Source organism: Artemia franciscana, chromosome 4 (genome assembly GCF_032884065.1).
Source record: "Artemia franciscana chromosome 4, ASM3288406v1, whole genome shotgun sequence".
NCBI classification, from domain to species: domain Eukaryota; kingdom Metazoa; phylum Arthropoda; class Branchiopoda; order Anostraca; family Artemiidae; genus Artemia; species Artemia franciscana.
In genome coordinates, this window is record NC_088866.1 from 33,021,918 (window position 1) to 33,038,921 (window position 17,004).

At 35.6% G+C, this 17,004-nt stretch overlaps 1 protein-coding gene across 3 annotated transcripts in view; it reads right to left on the minus strand.

Annotated features, from left to right (window-relative positions):
* The window catches only part of LOC136026317 (monocarboxylate transporter 10-like), a 29,456-nt gene continuing 12,452 nt past the window's right edge, over window positions 1-17,004 (minus strand). Inside the window, exons 4-7 of one of the 3 annotated variants that reach the window (XM_065702739.1) lie at window positions 15,746-15,934; window positions 14,216-14,356; window positions 4,993-5,218; window positions 8-192 (exon numbers count right to left, since the gene is read on the minus strand). In XM_065702739.1, coding sequence (XP_065558811.1) covers window positions 23-192; window positions 4,993-5,218; window positions 14,216-14,356; window positions 15,746-15,934 — 726 coding nt within the window. In that variant the 3' untranslated portion in view covers window positions 8-22. Of the gene's footprint in view, window positions 193-4,992; window positions 5,219-14,215; window positions 14,357-15,745; window positions 15,935-17,004 lie in introns of all 3 variants that reach the window. The other 2 variants (XM_065702740.1, XM_065702741.1) reach the window with 2 other exon arrangements.

Genomic DNA, 17,004 nt, shown 5'->3' on the forward strand with positions numbered 1-17,004 from the left:
TCAGTGAGTTACTGGACTAAGCTTACATTATCTTCAGATACAACTGTACACAATAAAAAATTATCATCAACTTACCCTGTTTCCTACTAATTACTCCATAACCAAGGAAAATGAATAGAGATCCAATAATTGGCGGAATCCCAGCAAGAATGAAAGGTATCTTGTATGACCCAAGGCTCTCACGAAGGGCACCTAAAATATAAATTTTTTTAAATACTTTTTGACTAATTGAATTTTAAAATATAACTAAGAATAAAACAGAGAAAAATAAAAATTTAAAGAAGACTTACTAAGACTAACTTTCTGATTAAAAGATTTACCACACGCAAGTTAAAAACAAAATAGCCACTTAGAATACTACCATATGTAATTTCAGAAGTCACGGATAGTTTTTAATTAAAAACATAAGAAGTAAAATCACTAAAAGAAGATTTTGAGAGAAAAAAAATGCATGGTTGATTCGAGTATTGTGGTAGTCTCAGTTTTTTCTGCAGTAAACATTTCTCCAACATATTTTTGCTTTGTTCTCAGATAGATAGAAAATTTTTTATAGAAAAAATATTATACAGGAAAAAACAATTTATATTGCTGTATGATTTGCCCATATTGTTCACATACAGCATTTGTTATTGGAAAATAAACGGAAATTTCCTGGGGTACTTTTGCGTGGAGAGAGAAGATTTTCAACGGGGAGAGTTTTCCGTGGCGAGTAAAGTTTCCAGGAATCCAGGAGAAATGCTGCGTAGGGGGTGGGAATTTCCTGACATGATTTGAATAACAGTCTCATAAAAAAACGAGTTTTTTCAGTTGAAATTAAGGAGCAGCACTAAATTTAAAACGAACATGAATTATCGTGTATTAAGGAAAACTGCCCCTTCCTCAGCCCTCACTCTTTACACTATAGTTTGACTTTTCGTCCTGATTCTTCGAGAAAGACTACTCAAACACAAGGGCTTTGGATTTTGAATGAGAAGTATTTTTAAAGAGCTTTAAGACTTTGACGCAAGAGCAATAAAGGGACAGCCACCCTTGCATACAGAATAATTTATGTTAGTTTTAAGTTTTACTGTTGCTCCTTAATTTTTGTTGATAAATCCTGGTTGTCATTGACGTTGCTTATTTGCCGTTAAATGAATTTTTGCAAAAGACCACGTGTAAAAAAATTCATGGAGAATAAAGAACTTGGGCGAAATATTTGACCATTAGGGTGGGGGAATTGTGGACAAAGTGAAGCACTTTTAGGAATAATATAAGCAAGTATTTTAAGATTTTTCAATGCAGTTTTCATAGTTTTATAGTCTTTCCTTCTGAGTGGGGTAAACCACTAAACTAGAACCAATGATGTGTTTCCATACAATTTTAAGAGGAATCATTATGAGCGCAACTGAACCATGCGTCGCCATTCTCATTTCTCAGTCGCCATTAGGACAACTGATTTTCAAATCTCCAACCGAAACTTCCATTTAACACCGAACAAATTGATATTATATTTTACTCTTTTTTAGGACCACGTTTTACTTATCTTGCTTTCTCTGTTTGTCTGTTGATCGCCGAAATTTGAGATGCTTATTTCGACCTTCTCCTCTCATTTGAGTTGGCTCAAAATTTTTATACAGCTTTGGCTTACCTAACATTTTAATATTTTGATATGTTTGAACCTCAAAAATACTTAATTATCCTACAATTTAGTCTATTACTTCAGAAGAAACATAATTCAACAAATGCTTTTTAGTTCTGTTTATCAAACAGTTCGTGGTAATCAAACAATTCGTGGTAACGAACTGTAGTAAGGAGCGACCCGGCTCAATAGTAACCGAAACTCTAAAAAATGGAGTTTTAATACCAATAGTTACATCAAACAATTGTATTTTTACGCTGATTCTAAATATATAAGTTTCATAAAGTTTAGTTTTACTCATCAAAAGTTCGAGCCTCAGAAAATTTGCCTTATTTTAGAAAATAGAGGAGAACACCCTCTAAAAGTCAAAGAGTCTTAACGAAAATCATAACATCAGGTTCAGCGTATCAGAGAACCCTATTGTGGAAGTTTCAAGCTCCTATCTACAAAGATATTTAACTTTGTATTTTTTTTTACCACAAGACAGGTCACGGATGCGTGTTTATTTTTTTTTTCCAAGGGTAATCGTATCGACGCAGTGGTCTAAGAATGTCACGAGAGGGCTCATTCTAACGGAAATTAAGAGTTCTAGTGCCCTTTTTAAGTTAACCAAAATATTGGAGGGCACCTAGGCCCCCTCCCACGCTCATTTTTTCCCAAAGTCTGGATCAAAATTTTGAGTTAGATATTTTGCTCAGCAAAGTTGAAAAACCTAATAAATATGTCTTTCGGGATGACTTAATCCCCCAGAGTCCCCGGGGGAGGGACTGCAAGTTGCAACCTTTGACCATTGTTAACATATAGTAATTGTTATTGGGACGTGTACAGACGTTTTCAGGGGGAATTTTCCACGTTAAAGGGGAGTTGGGGTGAAGGGGTTACGTGGGACGATCTTTCCATGGAAGAATCTATCATGAGGGAAGAAAATTTCCATGAAGTTTTTTCGGGTCGAAGTAAGGAGCAGGATTAGAACGTAAAACATACAGAAATTATTACGTATATAAGGGGGTTTGTCTCCTCCACAATACCTCACTCTTTACACTAAAGTATTTTTAGTAATTTCAACTATTTATTCTACGGTCTTTGTGATTCAGGGATCATGGGACCAAATTAAAGCTTTAGTGGAAAGATCAAGGTATTGACGAGGGGGAGAATCCTCTCATGTACATAATAAAAATATAAAAATATAAAATTTTGTCACTTAAGTTAATTCGTAAGTTACATATATTTATTACTAATAAAAATGTTCGTAATAAAAATAAAAAGTTCTAGTTGCCTTTTTAAGTAACCAAAAATTGGAGTGAAACTAGGCCTCCTCCCCCACCCCTTTTCTTATTAAAATCGCTTCGTCAAAACTATGAGAAAGCCATTTAGCCAAAAAAAATTTATTTGCAAATTTCGTTTTAATTATTCATGTGCGGTGAGCCAAAATCAAAACATGCATTAACTGAAAAACGTTCAGAACTTAAATAAAAAAACAAGTTGTTTAACTGCAAGTAAGGAGCGATATTAAAACTTAAAAAGAATAGAAATCATTCCGTATATGAAAGGGGTTGTCCCCTCCTCAACGCCTCGATCTTTACGCTAAAGTTATTGTTATAAAAAGTAGAGTTGTGAGAAAGAGTCAAACTTTAGCGTAAAGAGCGAGGCGTTGAGGAGGGGACAGCCCTCTCATTTACAGAATAACTTCTGTTCATTTTAAGTTTTAATGTCGCTCCTTACTTGCAGTTAAAAATTTTTTTTTATTTAATCAACCAAGAGCCACTTGGCGGAATAGAAGCGCGCTTGGCCCATTATCCTACTATTTTTTGTTACGATTTTTTTTTTTGCTTTTAAGAATTTGAGACCAAAATGAATTAAATAAATCATAAAAAATCTAAAAAAAGCAATTTTACAAATGGAAAAAAGGGGAAAATAGATTCTCGGTACTAAAGAATATTTTTGATGTACATACTTCAATATTTTCTGAATATCTTGAATGATGTGAACTCTTTTACTCAAATTGGTAAGTATTTCTAAGAATTTAAACGTGATGCACATGTTAAATTGTTCCATATAAATAGGTAGTTGACTGAAAATGTGCACCCCGTTTAAGTTTTTAGAAAATATTTACAAGTTTGAGTAAAAGAGTTCACAGCATTCAAAATATTCAAAAAATTTTGAAGAATATCAAAATTGAGAATATCAGTTTTTGAAGAATATCAAAATTTGAAGAATATCAAAATGTCAAAGGTATTTTTAGAGCCGAAAAATTCATTTTCTGCTTTTTAATCCATTTTTAAAACGTGATTTTTTTAGAAGTTTTTGTGTGAAGTATTTATTAGCTAAATGTAAATTGTGTGCAACGAAATATACTCCTTGCATGCCTCATTGTGTCTTGACAACGTTTGCTCAAGGTCCGCGTAACGGAGTTAGAACTTTAAAATAGCTTCAATTTCTTCTGAAAAAGTCTTAATTTCGCAATCTCTTATCTAGACGTTTAAGGGACAAGGCAGCGTCACTGAATAAAAGGACTATTGCTCTTAAACAACACAATCTTTGTTTTCCGGCCACCCATAACCAACACGGACTTCGACACGGTTTTTGCAGATTATCGTTTTGAGTGCCGTGTTCTACACGGCGAATATCTTTTCAGAACCAGTGTTCAACGATGTTAGTCTGGCATGTTACAATTTTGAGGAACCAGTGTCAAACACACTTGGAATCCGTAAGATGAAAACGCCTTAGAGTTTTATTCGGTTGAACACGGAGAACCTGAAAAGATTTTTGTTGGACCCAATCAAAACACGTTCTAAACCCTGTGCCTGAAAATACCACTACATATAACCATTATCCCACAGAAAACCACTGAATGTTCGGGTAATTTTCCAAGAGGTGTGAGAATCTAAAATCATGTGGCAGATGTCTATACAAGTATGTTTACAAACATATATTTGATGCAATATGCTTACCAGCTATTAGGGATCACACCGAGAAAGGGACTGCCATAATTCATACACACACACACACACACATACATATATCTGTGAATCTATATCAAGACCTATAAAGTGGGGGTGGGTGTAGTTTCCAGGTATGACCCCGCCCCAAACATATTTGTTCGACTTGTAAAAACATAATAAAAATGTATATAAACAAAATTCTAATGAGTTTTTTAAGGCTTTTTTGTAAAACCTTCACCTGGAAAAATACCACCCCCGAAAAATTTATGGATACGCCCATGATTTATATTTATATAAACAAATAAATAAATAACTATATATGTATATATATATATATATATATATATATATATATATATATATATATATATATATATATATATATATATATATATATATATATATATATATATATCGATGAAATATCCTTACCAGCTATAGGGGGTCCAACTGAGATTGGAACAGCCATAATTCCTAATGCAAAACCAAGAGCTTGAGATGCCCCTTCTCTTCCACAGATATCAAAAGGAATGACCCCTTGAAGAGCGACGAAGCAGCCATCTGCTAAACCAAGGCAGAGGCAAAGGATGATAAAGCACACAAAAGAACGACAAATAGTGAGAAGCATAGTAAGTGACCCAATCAAAAGAATAGAAAACTAGAACACAAGAGCAGTAGTTATAAAACGGTCACAAAGATAGCATATAACGACAAAGATGGAACATACTCTGAAACCAGTCCGGAATCTCATACTAACCTAATAATACCTTAATACCTGACAGAATATCAAACAGTTTGTGGTAACGAACTGTAGTAAGGAGCGACCCGGCTCAATAGTAACCAAAACTAAAAAAAATGGAATTTTTATACCAATAGCTAAATCAAAGAATCGCATTTTAATGCTGATTTTAAATATGTAAGTTTCATCAAGTTTAGTCTTACCCATAAAAAGTTACGAGCCTGAGAAAATTTGCCTAATTTTAGCAAATAGGGGTAAACAACCCCAAAAAGTCATAGAATCTTAAGGAAAATCACACGATCACATTCACCGTAACAGAGAACCCTACTGTAAAAGTTTCAAGCTCCTATCTACAAAAATGTTGAATTTTGCATTTTTTGCCAGAAGGCAAACCATGGATAGGTGTTAATTTGTTTGTTTGTTTTTGTTGTTTTTTTTCCCAAGGGTGGTCGTATCGACCCAGTGGTCCTAGAATCTTGCAAGAGGGATTCATTCTAACGGAAATGAAAAGTTCTAGTGCCCTTTTTAAGTGACAAAAAAAATTGGAAGGCACCTAGGCCCCCTCCCCTGCTAATTATTTTCCCAAAGTCACCGGATCAAAATTCTGAGATAGCCATTTTATTCAGCATAATGGAAAAACCTTATAACTATGTCTTTGGAGACGACTTACTCCCCCACAGTCCCGTGGGAGGGGCTACAGGTTACAAACTTTGATCAGTGCCTACATATAGTAATGGTTATTTGGAAGTGTACAGACGTTTTCAGGGGGATTTTTAGGTTGTGGGGCTGAGAAGAGGGGGATATGTTGGGGGAACTTTACTTGGAGGAATTTGTCATGGGGGACGAAAATTTTCATGAAGGGAGCGCAGGATTTTCTAGTATTATTTAAAAAAAAAAAGAAAAAATAAATATGAAAAAGTTTCTTCAACTGAAAGTAAGGAGAAGCATTAAAATTTAAAACGAACAGAAATTATTACGAATATGATGGGTTCACCTCCTTTTAATATCCTGCTCTTTACGCTAAAGTATTTTTAGTAATTTAAACTATTATTCTACGGCTTTTGTGATTCAGGGGTCATTCTTAAGAAATTGGGACAAAATTTTAGCTTTAGTGTAAAGAGCGAGGTACTGACGAGGGGGAAACCCTCTCATATACGTAATAAAAACATGAGAATACAGAAGTTCGTCACGTAAGCTAATTTGTAAGTTACGTGTATCTTTTACTAATAAAAACATTCCTAAAAAATTAAAAGTAACCAAAAAATCAGAGGGCAACTAGGCCTCCTCCCCCGCTCCTTTTTCCTCAAAATCATTCGATCAAAACTATGAGAGAAAAAACATGAAAAAACTATAAAAAAATAAATTTGCAAATTTGGTTTTAATTGTTCATCTGCGGAGAGCCAAAATCAAAACATGCATTCAGATTCAGATCTAGATTCATTTATTCAAAAATTCATATTCATCAAAATCTTCAACTTGTCCAAATGGAGAGACAAGCTCGACTACTGGGCAAGACATATAAACAACATTTAACAATCCTCATTGATACAGAACAAACAAAAAATGAACCACTATTTCATCAATAAAAAAAAAAACAGTATCTTTAATGAGAGTATTTCAGGTGGAGCAAGTGGAGTGAGGCCAAAATAAATATAGAGTAAAAAAATTTACCAACCGTTCTTGCAAGCAGATTCCATTATATAACTTTTTAAATACTTTGTAATAACTTTTTAAATTGATTAAAAACGTTCAGAAATTAAATAAAACAAGAGCTAAGAGCTCATATGGCACTTGTGACGAGGCCGGACGAGACAAGAGCTCATATGACATGAACTCTAGCAAAATTCTAAGGATCAATAGATTGATTTAAAAGGAAAATTGGAGGCTTAATACCAATCGGGATATAAAATAAGAGCTCTTTGTCACGAGGTCCTTCTAAATAAATCAAAATTCATTAAGATCCGATCACCCACTCGTAAGTTATAAACACCTCATTTTTTCTACTTTTTCCTCTCCCTTCTGTCCCCCAGATGGTCTAATCGGGGAAAACGACTTTATCAAGCCAATTTGTGCAGCTCGCGGACACGCCTACCAATTTCCATCGTCCTAGCACGTCCAAAAGCACCAAACTCACCAAAAAACTGAACCCCACCCCCTAAATCCCCCAAAGAAAGTAGATCCAGTACGGTTACGGCAATCATGTATCCGCGACATTTGCTTATTCTACCCACCAAGTTTCATCCGGATCTCTCTACTCTAAACGTTTTCCAGGATTTCCAGTTTTCCCCTCCAACTCCCACCAATGTCAACAGGTCTGGTCGGATTTGAAATAAGAGCTCTGAGACATGACATCCTTCTAAAAATCAAATTTCATTAAGATCCGGTCACCTGCTCTTAAGATAAAATTCTTCGATTTATTAATTTTTCCAAATCAACACCCCCAGCTCCTCTAAAGTGAACAGATCCGTTCCAATTATGTCAATCACGTATCTATAACTTGTGCTTATTCTTCCCATCAAGTTTTATCCCGACCTCTCCACTCTAAGTGTTTTCCAAGATTTCTGTTTTCCCCTCCAACCCTCTATGTCCCCAGATCCGATTCAAATTGAAAATGGAACATCTGAGACATAAGATCCTTCTATGTATCAAGTTTCATTAAGATCCAATCACCCATTCGTAAGATAAAGATACCTCAATTTTCATGTTTTCCAAGAATTCCGGCTTCCCCCTCCAACTCCCCCAATATCACCGGATCTGGTCGACATTTAAAATAAGAGCTCTAAAGCACAAGATCCTTCTAAATTTCAAATTTCATTAAGATCTGATCTCCCGTTCGTAAGTTACAAATACCTCATTTTTTCTAATTTTTCCGAATTACCCACCCCTCCCAACTCCACCAAAGAGGGTGGATCCAGTCCGGTTATGTCTGTCACGTATCTAGGACTTCTGCTTATTTTTCTCACCAATTTTCATCCCGATCCCTCACTCTAAGCGTTTTCCAAGATTTTAGGTTCCCCATTCCCCCTCCCCCATATGTCACAGGATCCAGAGCGGATCCGTTCCGGTCACGTCAGTCACGTATTTTGGACTTGTTTTTATTCTTCCCACCAAGTTTCATCCTGATCTCTCCACTTTAAGTGTTTTCAAAGATTTTCGCTCTCCCCCCAACTCCCCCTTAATGACTCTGGATCCGGTTGAGATTTAAATTCAGAGATCTGAGTTATGAGGTCCTTCTAAATATGAAATTTCATTAAGATCCGATCACTCCTTCGTAAGTTAAAAATACCTCATTTTTCTAATTTTTCAGAGTTAACCCTCCCCCCAACTCCCCCAAACAGAGCAGATCCGATCCGGTTATGTCAATCACGTAACTAGGATTTCTGCTTATTTTTTCCACCAAGTTTCATTCCGGTCCCTCCAATCTAAGCGTTTTCCAAGATTTTCGGTTCCCCCCTCCAATTCCCCCAATATAACTGGATCTGGTCGGGATTTAAAATGAGAGCTCTGAGACATGACATCCTTCTAAACATCGAATTTCATTGAGATCCCATTGCCCCTTCGTAAGTTAAAAATACTTTATTTTTTCTATTTATTCCAAATTAACCGGCCCCCCACTTCCCCCCAGATGGTCAAATCTGGAAAACGGCTATTTATAATTTAATCTGGTCCAGTACCTGATAGGTCTGCCAAATTTCATTGTCCTAGCTTACCTGGAAGTGCCTAAAGTATCAAAACCGGGACCGACAGACCGACAGAATTTGCGATCGCTATATGTCACTTGGTTAATACCAAGTGCCATAAAAAGAAGTTTTTTTAACGGAAAGTAAGGAGCGACATTAAAACTTAAAGCGAACAGAAATTACTTCGTATGTGAAAGGGGCTGCTTCCTCATCAACGCCCCTATCTTTACGCTAAAGTTTGAATCTTTCTCTTAACTCTACTTTTTAAAACAGTTAAACACTTTAGCGTAAAGAGCTCTACTTTTTAAAACAGTAAAACACTTTAGCGTAAAGAGCGGGGCGTTGATGAGGAATCCGTCCCTTTCATATACGAAGTAATTTCTGTTCGTTTTAAGTTTTAATGCCGCTCCTTACTTTCCGTTAAAAAAACTTCTTTTTATGGCACTTGGTATTAACCAAGTGACATATAGCGATCGCAAATTCTGTCGGTCCCGGTTTTGCTACTGAGTTTTGCTTAGAGTGGAGGGATCTTGGTGGGAATATTAAGCACAAGTCCTAGATACATGATTGACATAACCGGAACGGATCCGCTCTCTTTGGGGTGGTTGGGGGGGGGGGGGGTAATTCTGAAAAATTAAAAAAATGAGGTATTTTTAACTTACGAACGGGTGATCGGATCTCAATGAAATTTGATATTTAGAAGGATATGGTGTCTTAGAGCTCTTATTTTAATCCTGACCAGATGTGGTGAAGTTGGGGGGGGGGGGGGTTGGGAGGGGGAAACCTAAAATTTGGAAAAACTTAGAGTGGAGGGATCGGGATGAAACTTGGTGGGAATATTAAGCACAAATCCTAGATACATGATTGACATAACCGGAACGGATCCGCTCTCTTTGGGGTAGTTGGGGGGGGGGGTAATTCTGAAAAATTAGAAAAAATGAGGTATTTTTAACTTACGAACGGGTGATCGGATCTCAATGAAATTTTATATTTAAAAGGATATCGTGTCTCAGAGCTCTTATTTTAACCCCGGCCGGATCTGATGACATTGGGGGGGGAGTTGGGAGGGGGAAACCTAAAACTTTGAAAACACTGAGAGTGGAGGGATCGGGATGAAACTTGGTGGGAAAAATAAGCACAAGTCCTAGATACATGATTGACATAACCGGAACGAATCCGCTCTCTTTGGGGTAGTTGGGGGAGGGGTTAATTCTGAAAAATTCGAAAAAAGAGGTATTTTTAACTTACGAACGGGTGATCGGATCTCAATGAAATTTGATATTTAGAAGGATATTGTGTCTCAAAGCTCTTATTTTAAATCCTGACCGGATCTGGTGACATTAGGGGAAGTTTGGGACGGGGAACCTAAAATCATGGAAAACGCTTAGATTGGAGGGATCGGGATGAAACTTGGTGGGAAAAATAAGAGCAGAAGTCTTACATACGTGATTTACATAATTGGAACGGATCCGCTCTATTGGGGGGGGGGGGCTAATTCTGAAAAATGAGAAAAAATTACGTATTTTTAACTTACGAAGGAGTGATCGGATCTTCATGAAACTTCATATTTAGAAGGACCTCGTAACTCAGGTCTCTTATTTTAAATCTCAACCGGATCAAGCGTAATTGGTTGGGGGCAGTTGGGGGGGCTGGAAATCTTAGAAAATACTTAAAGCGGTGAGATCAGGATAAAACTAGAGGGGAATAATAGAAACCTGTTTAAGATACGTGACTGACATAACCGAAACCACATATGCTCTCTTTGGTGGAATTTGGGGGGGGGGTAATTTTGAAAATTGAGGTATTTGTAACTTACGAAAGTTTGACCAGATCTTAATGAAATTTGATATTTAGAAGGATCTTGTGCTTTAAAGTTCTAATTTTAAATTCCTACCAGATCCTGTGACATTGGGGGATTTGGAGGAGGAAACCGGAATTTTTGGAAAACGTGAAAATTGGGATATATTTATCTCACGAATTGATGATCGGATCTTAATGAAATTTGATTTTTAGAAGGAATTCATGTCTCAGAGCTCTTATTTCAAATCCCAATCAGGTCTTTTGACATTGGGAGAAGTTGGAGGGGGAAATCTTGGAAAAGCACTTGGAGTGGAGGAATCGGGATGGAGCTTGGTAGATAGAATAAACAAATGTCCTTGATACGTGATTGACAGAATTGTACTGGATTCGCTCTCTTTGGGGGAGTTGGGGGGAGGGGTTCAGTGATTTGACGAGTTTGGTGCTTCTGGATGTGCTAGGACGATTAAAATTGGTAGCCGTGTCAGGGAACTGAACAATTTGACTAGATAAAATCGTTTTCCCAGATTCGACCATCTGGGGCTAAAGGGAGAGGAAAAATTAGAAAAAATTAGGTATTTATAACTTACGAGTAGGTGATCGGATCTTAATGAATTTTGATATTTAGAAGGACATCGTGGCTCAGAGCTCTTATTTTAAATCCTGACCGGCATTAAGCCTCTTATTTTCCTTTTTAAATCAATCTATTGATTCATAGAATTTTGTCAGAGCTCATACCATATGATCTCTTGTCTCTTAGCTCTTCTCGCCTCGTCACAAGTGCCATATGAGCTCTTAGCTCTTGTTTTATTTGATAAGTATAAAGACCTTTCAGAGCCACTGATGACGCATATGGCGGTGATTTTTTTTTTTTAAGGGATAGCAGGCCTATAGCCTAAAAGCTTCTGACCGACTGTGAGAAGATTATTATGACCCCTTAATTTCTTCTAATTTGTCTCAAAATTTGCACATATCTGCGCTGTACCTACTATTTTAATATATTTGAATCTCAAAAATACTGGATTATCCTACAATTTAAAAATTATTTTTTTTTTGAAAATTATAGCCCAAGCGAACTTTTGACACTGGGGATATGGACTTCCTAATAGGCAACACAGCTTAGATACCAATACGGTTATCAAAACTCGATTTATTTTTGGGACACATTGCACGGTAGCGATGCTAGCGACTGGAGACAGGAAACTGGTATCTAATTGGTAATTGGTATCTACAGGAAACTGGTATTGGTATCTAAGCTGTGTATGCAACAAAAGAAAATTGTGTTCCCACCTATGGTGTTGTAGTTGGATCTACGCTTCGGAGCGTGAGCTTGGAGGAGGCGCCAAGTTCAGAGCTCTGTATTAAAAGCTTCTCATGGGTTAGATAGGAGTTTTTATAACTGTATTGGTATCTAAGCTGTGATAGTAACACAGCATAAGTATATACACGGATATTCGTATATATATATATATATATATATATATATATATATATATATATATATATATATATAGACCTAAGTAGGCATAATTTATATGACCGAAATATTTAAGAAAATTTAAAACCAAAAATAGCTAGCTATACTAAAGTATAAAAATAAAATTGGTTCTTAAAATTTAAACGTGGTGCGCATTTTACTTAAATATGGAACTGTTAGTTTGTCATTCACAGCTTTCATAAAATTATGCTTGTATGATAAACAGTTAGATATCAATAGGTAGTTGACTGAAAATGTGCCCCACGTCTAAAGTTTTAGAAACGAAAAATCAATTTTTCCCTTTTTAGTCCATTTATAAAATGTGCCTCTTAAAAGTTTTTTTTATCAAGTATTTTCATCAGAAAAAAACAAGTTTACTTTTTTTTAAACTGAAATTAAACGTTAGTTTTAGTTATGTTCTGGAATCAGAAGCAAGTGACTCATAACCCTATATCTGAATTGAACAATCGCTATTTCTATCTATGTTCTGCTACCTAATATTTTTTCATTTCTTTGTTTTTGCAGTTCTATTGATTTATGTATTTTCACTGAATATTTTTATCTTATGGGTAAGAGCTAGATTTGAAATGACAATTTTTATTGCTCTCGTATGATTTTCCTACAAAAGAAGGAAAAATAGTATTGCACATCTTAATTAGTTCACAGAGTTCTTTTGTGAACATTTCTCTAGTTAATAATAGAAAATTCATTTTCCCAAAGATTTTGACACTTTTATTTCCAATAAAAATCTCGCGCTTAATTTCAAAATTTCTTCTCGTGCTGGAATGGTAATGGACACTCAATTACTTTAGGCAGATTGAATTATAATTTATTGCTAGAATTTGGTGACGCTCATGGGTCTTAAGTGCTTATGAAATACGTTTTAAACTCAGTTAATGTCGAGGTAAGTGCAGGAAAATGATCATGAAGAGAATTGGGCGTGAATATTTGGTACTTGTCTGTTAAAGGGAAATCATTCAAGAATTATGCTGTGTAAGATCTAACAAAAACCGGTTTCCCATCCTGGATTAACTATGATTTAATAATTTTTAGTGAGAAAACCACGATGTATGCATATTTTTATAAAATATTTCATATATAGAAGTGGTTAGGTGTTATATTAGGTATTTAATAAAATGTATTATGCGCGGCCTGCTTTCCATAGTTCTGTGTCGTAGTTTCCATAATTTTGTTTCTAAACTATTATATTTATCATACTGTTTTGGTATATTTCATTAGAATTAACTTAACTTCATTTATTGAGTGCATTCCGTTTGAGTGCATCCAGACAAGTACCAAAGATGTTCTCCCCCTCCCAAAAAATCAAAAAGGCTTGTAACACATTGCAAGGTTTTTGGCACCTATTTACAGCCCAGTATCTGAATCACGACTTTATGTAATTTCTTGTTGTGTTTAGTTTGCTCAGAAAAGATCTATTACCCTAGGTTCCCACTGAAGTGGTTTCATGCAAAAGCGGCCATTTTTTGCAAATTTCACTCTATTTTCTGCTGCGAGTTTATGTGTCACAACGGTTCGACGGCTGTGCTGAAATATTTTTAGTCACCCACTGAAAATCGCATCCGTTATTCCGAATTGAAAGTTTTTTAGAACTATAAATTGCAAATAACTGAGAAACTAACCATGTTTATCACAGGTTTTCCGTTAATATTTGACAAAGAACATGAAGGTCAAACCTTTTAATCCAAGATTTTAATCCTCAGCGCCTGTAGGGTGGGGGATATATCCAAGGAAATGAACATTCAAGATACAGAATTATATTTTTGACAAGGAACGTAAAATTTATAATGAGGAAAAACGAAGAAGAAACACACTTTTGTAACAACGGCATAGAATTCAATACAGTTACAAGCTAAATTACAAAAATAAGGAAGAAATGTTATAAATTTTCTTCCAATATTTCTTTTAATACCCATAAAAAGGAAGTTAAAAGATAACACTAACTTGCTGGATAAGAAGCCTATTGATATTTGGCATATCAGCTATCTGACCGAATATTAATCGTCCCAAACCAGACGTTAGCCCGATACACAGGACAAGCCACTTTCCGTCAGCTTTTAGAGCAACTTCTTCCGAAAACGCCACCTATTATAAAAAAAAATAGTATGTATTTTCTTGTCTGAAAAGTGAAAAACTCTTAGGAACGTTTTTTTCTGATTTTCGTGGATCTTACGATTTGTGGAGAATTCTTCCAATAATATGAAAGGTTGCTGGAGAAAATTCTCGCCTGTTTTGAAGCATGAAAAAAAAAATTGGTATAATGATATACTTTAAAATTCATAATTGAAGAGGTAGTTTTGGAATAGTATTATGTGCTGTAGTTTGCCTTAGACGAGTACAACGTGATACCGTCATTTAATAGACGTTATGAGAACGAGCGCGTTAGTTTATTAAACGAAAAGATACCTACTCTAGAATGTGAAAAATCTTAATCTTTTTGTATTTACCTTAGAACGTGGGCAGCAGACAAACATTGATAAGCACTTCTGTTTCATCAAAATCATCATGAGTTGCAATATATTTCTCAGAAATTGCAGAAAAGCTATTAATGAAATTAAAAACATGCCAGGTCATTGATCTTCCCTTAAATTGGTGCTGGAATTCCTTGTTAGTCTTCACACATCTGTGAGGTATCTTGTACAAATGAGTTCAAGCTCTTTCTCGGCAAGAAAATGCAGATAAGGTGAAAATTTGCTTTTCGCAGAGAGATCAACACTAAAGACAGGAGAGGATACGCTTCAAACTTTTTAAAGACAGTATAAAGGATAGTATTTATGTATAAGCCTCAGTAAAGTGGTGCCTCCAGCGACTGCGCGAGGCCGTATCCATGGAGTGGGGTACCCAGTTTGAGCCTCTCCGAATTTCTTGTTCAACTCATAAAAAGGTCACGAGAATACATTTTAACAAGTTTTTGTTGAAATTTTTTTTGACCCTCCCATTCTCTGAAGAAAAATAATCCCATCCCGAAACAAAAATCCTGGATACGGCCTTGCCACTTTGTATAAATCAAGTAATCCTGCTTCAATCACTGAGTCTACCATGGATATAATATGTCTAATCAATGTAGTTACATATACAATTAATTTAGATGACTTAATATGCGAAATGAGCTCAAACTGTCCAGTTTGTTTGAATGTTTTAGTGTTTTTTTTCAAACCTGAAGAATGCCAAAAATATCCTCGGTAACGATCCCTATATTTTCTGAAATTATTATTTCGGGATTTGTTTCTTGTTGAAAACTTTTTTTTTACTAATAGATTTTTTTTAGCTCTATGGTCTGATTTAACACCAAGGGAAGAGGGGTGGTGTAGGTGGGAGAGAGACCACACTATTGAAATGGGAGATGAAAAAAAATATTTGGATGTGTGAAAACTATCTCTTTTGGAAGATTTTCCTGAGACTGAGAAGACTTTAGGGTTAGCCTGAAATTTGATGAGCATCTCTTAAAATCAAACACTATAACAAAGTGCTTACCAAATGAACATATGGTACAAAGTAACCAACCAGGGCCAAAGGCACTCCTATTATCCATATAATGTATAATTTGCTCTTCCATATGTCTTTATTGAAAATTTTTACTCTTGATTCCACCTTTTGCTCCAAATACGGAATGTCGTAAAATATAGAACTCAGAATAAGGAATGCTAGCACTGCAGAGAGTATCTGAAAAAAGGGATTTCAAAGAAATAGCAATGAAAGTCAGAAAGTCAATTATGTACTTAAAAATTAAAAAGCATCAACAATCAGAAGTTATCATAATGGGCCCTAAAAAGGTCAAACCCATAGGACCAACATTTTTTTGTATCATAATCTAGATTCATCATGACAGTTCATTCAAAAGTAAACCCTATGACCCAAGTTATTAGTTTTTGCATTTTAGCACCAGAGTATCTAATCGACTTTTAACTTCCTATAATCATAGAGACAATTCCTACGAATGCAGATCATTAAGCCAATACCACAAAATAAGACACTTAGATTTTAAAAAAAATATGTTTTAAGGTGATGTAACAGTAATAGAAGATTGACAGAGGGCTTATTCGGACAAAAATTAGACATACGTTGCCTGAGAAACGTGAAGTGTTCCGGAAACCTTTGTCCGGCTTCACCGAATAAAGTGTTGCGAGAGCAACACTTTGGTTTTGTTTCTTTGCTATCGGTTAAACACTGAAGTTATCAGCCTATCGAAGCTTTTAAAATGTTATGTTCAAAGAAGAACGCGATCAGTAATCACATGATCAAAGGCTATTCCTCAGCGTTGAAAAAACAACAATAACAAAAGAATACCGAAAGAAGGGACTAAATTGTCCCTAAATTGATTTTGCAGCCAGTTGAACTTTATCCTTTTCAATCGTAGACATCGTGACGGATCAAGACTTGGAACAATATCTTATATAATCTAGTTGGTATTTTTAAGCTATCCGTAACTTTTCAGGATCAAAATACCATAGATGACACTCTATTAATTATTACGAAACTGTCTCGTTGTTTTACGTTATCGTTTGTGCCTGTTGCGTAACACTTAATTCTAGGTTACCGTGGGTATGGGTAGACTACACCAACTAGCAAAGTTACAAACCCCTCTTCACTAAAGATGATTGTAGCCTAACAGACGATTATTACTTACAAGTCTCCTACATGTCATACCACTGGAACCGACTCGGTCTTATCATCAAATACACTGGAAACAAATAATAGGTACACAAGTGAAAGTGCTGGGGCTAGTGGGCTAC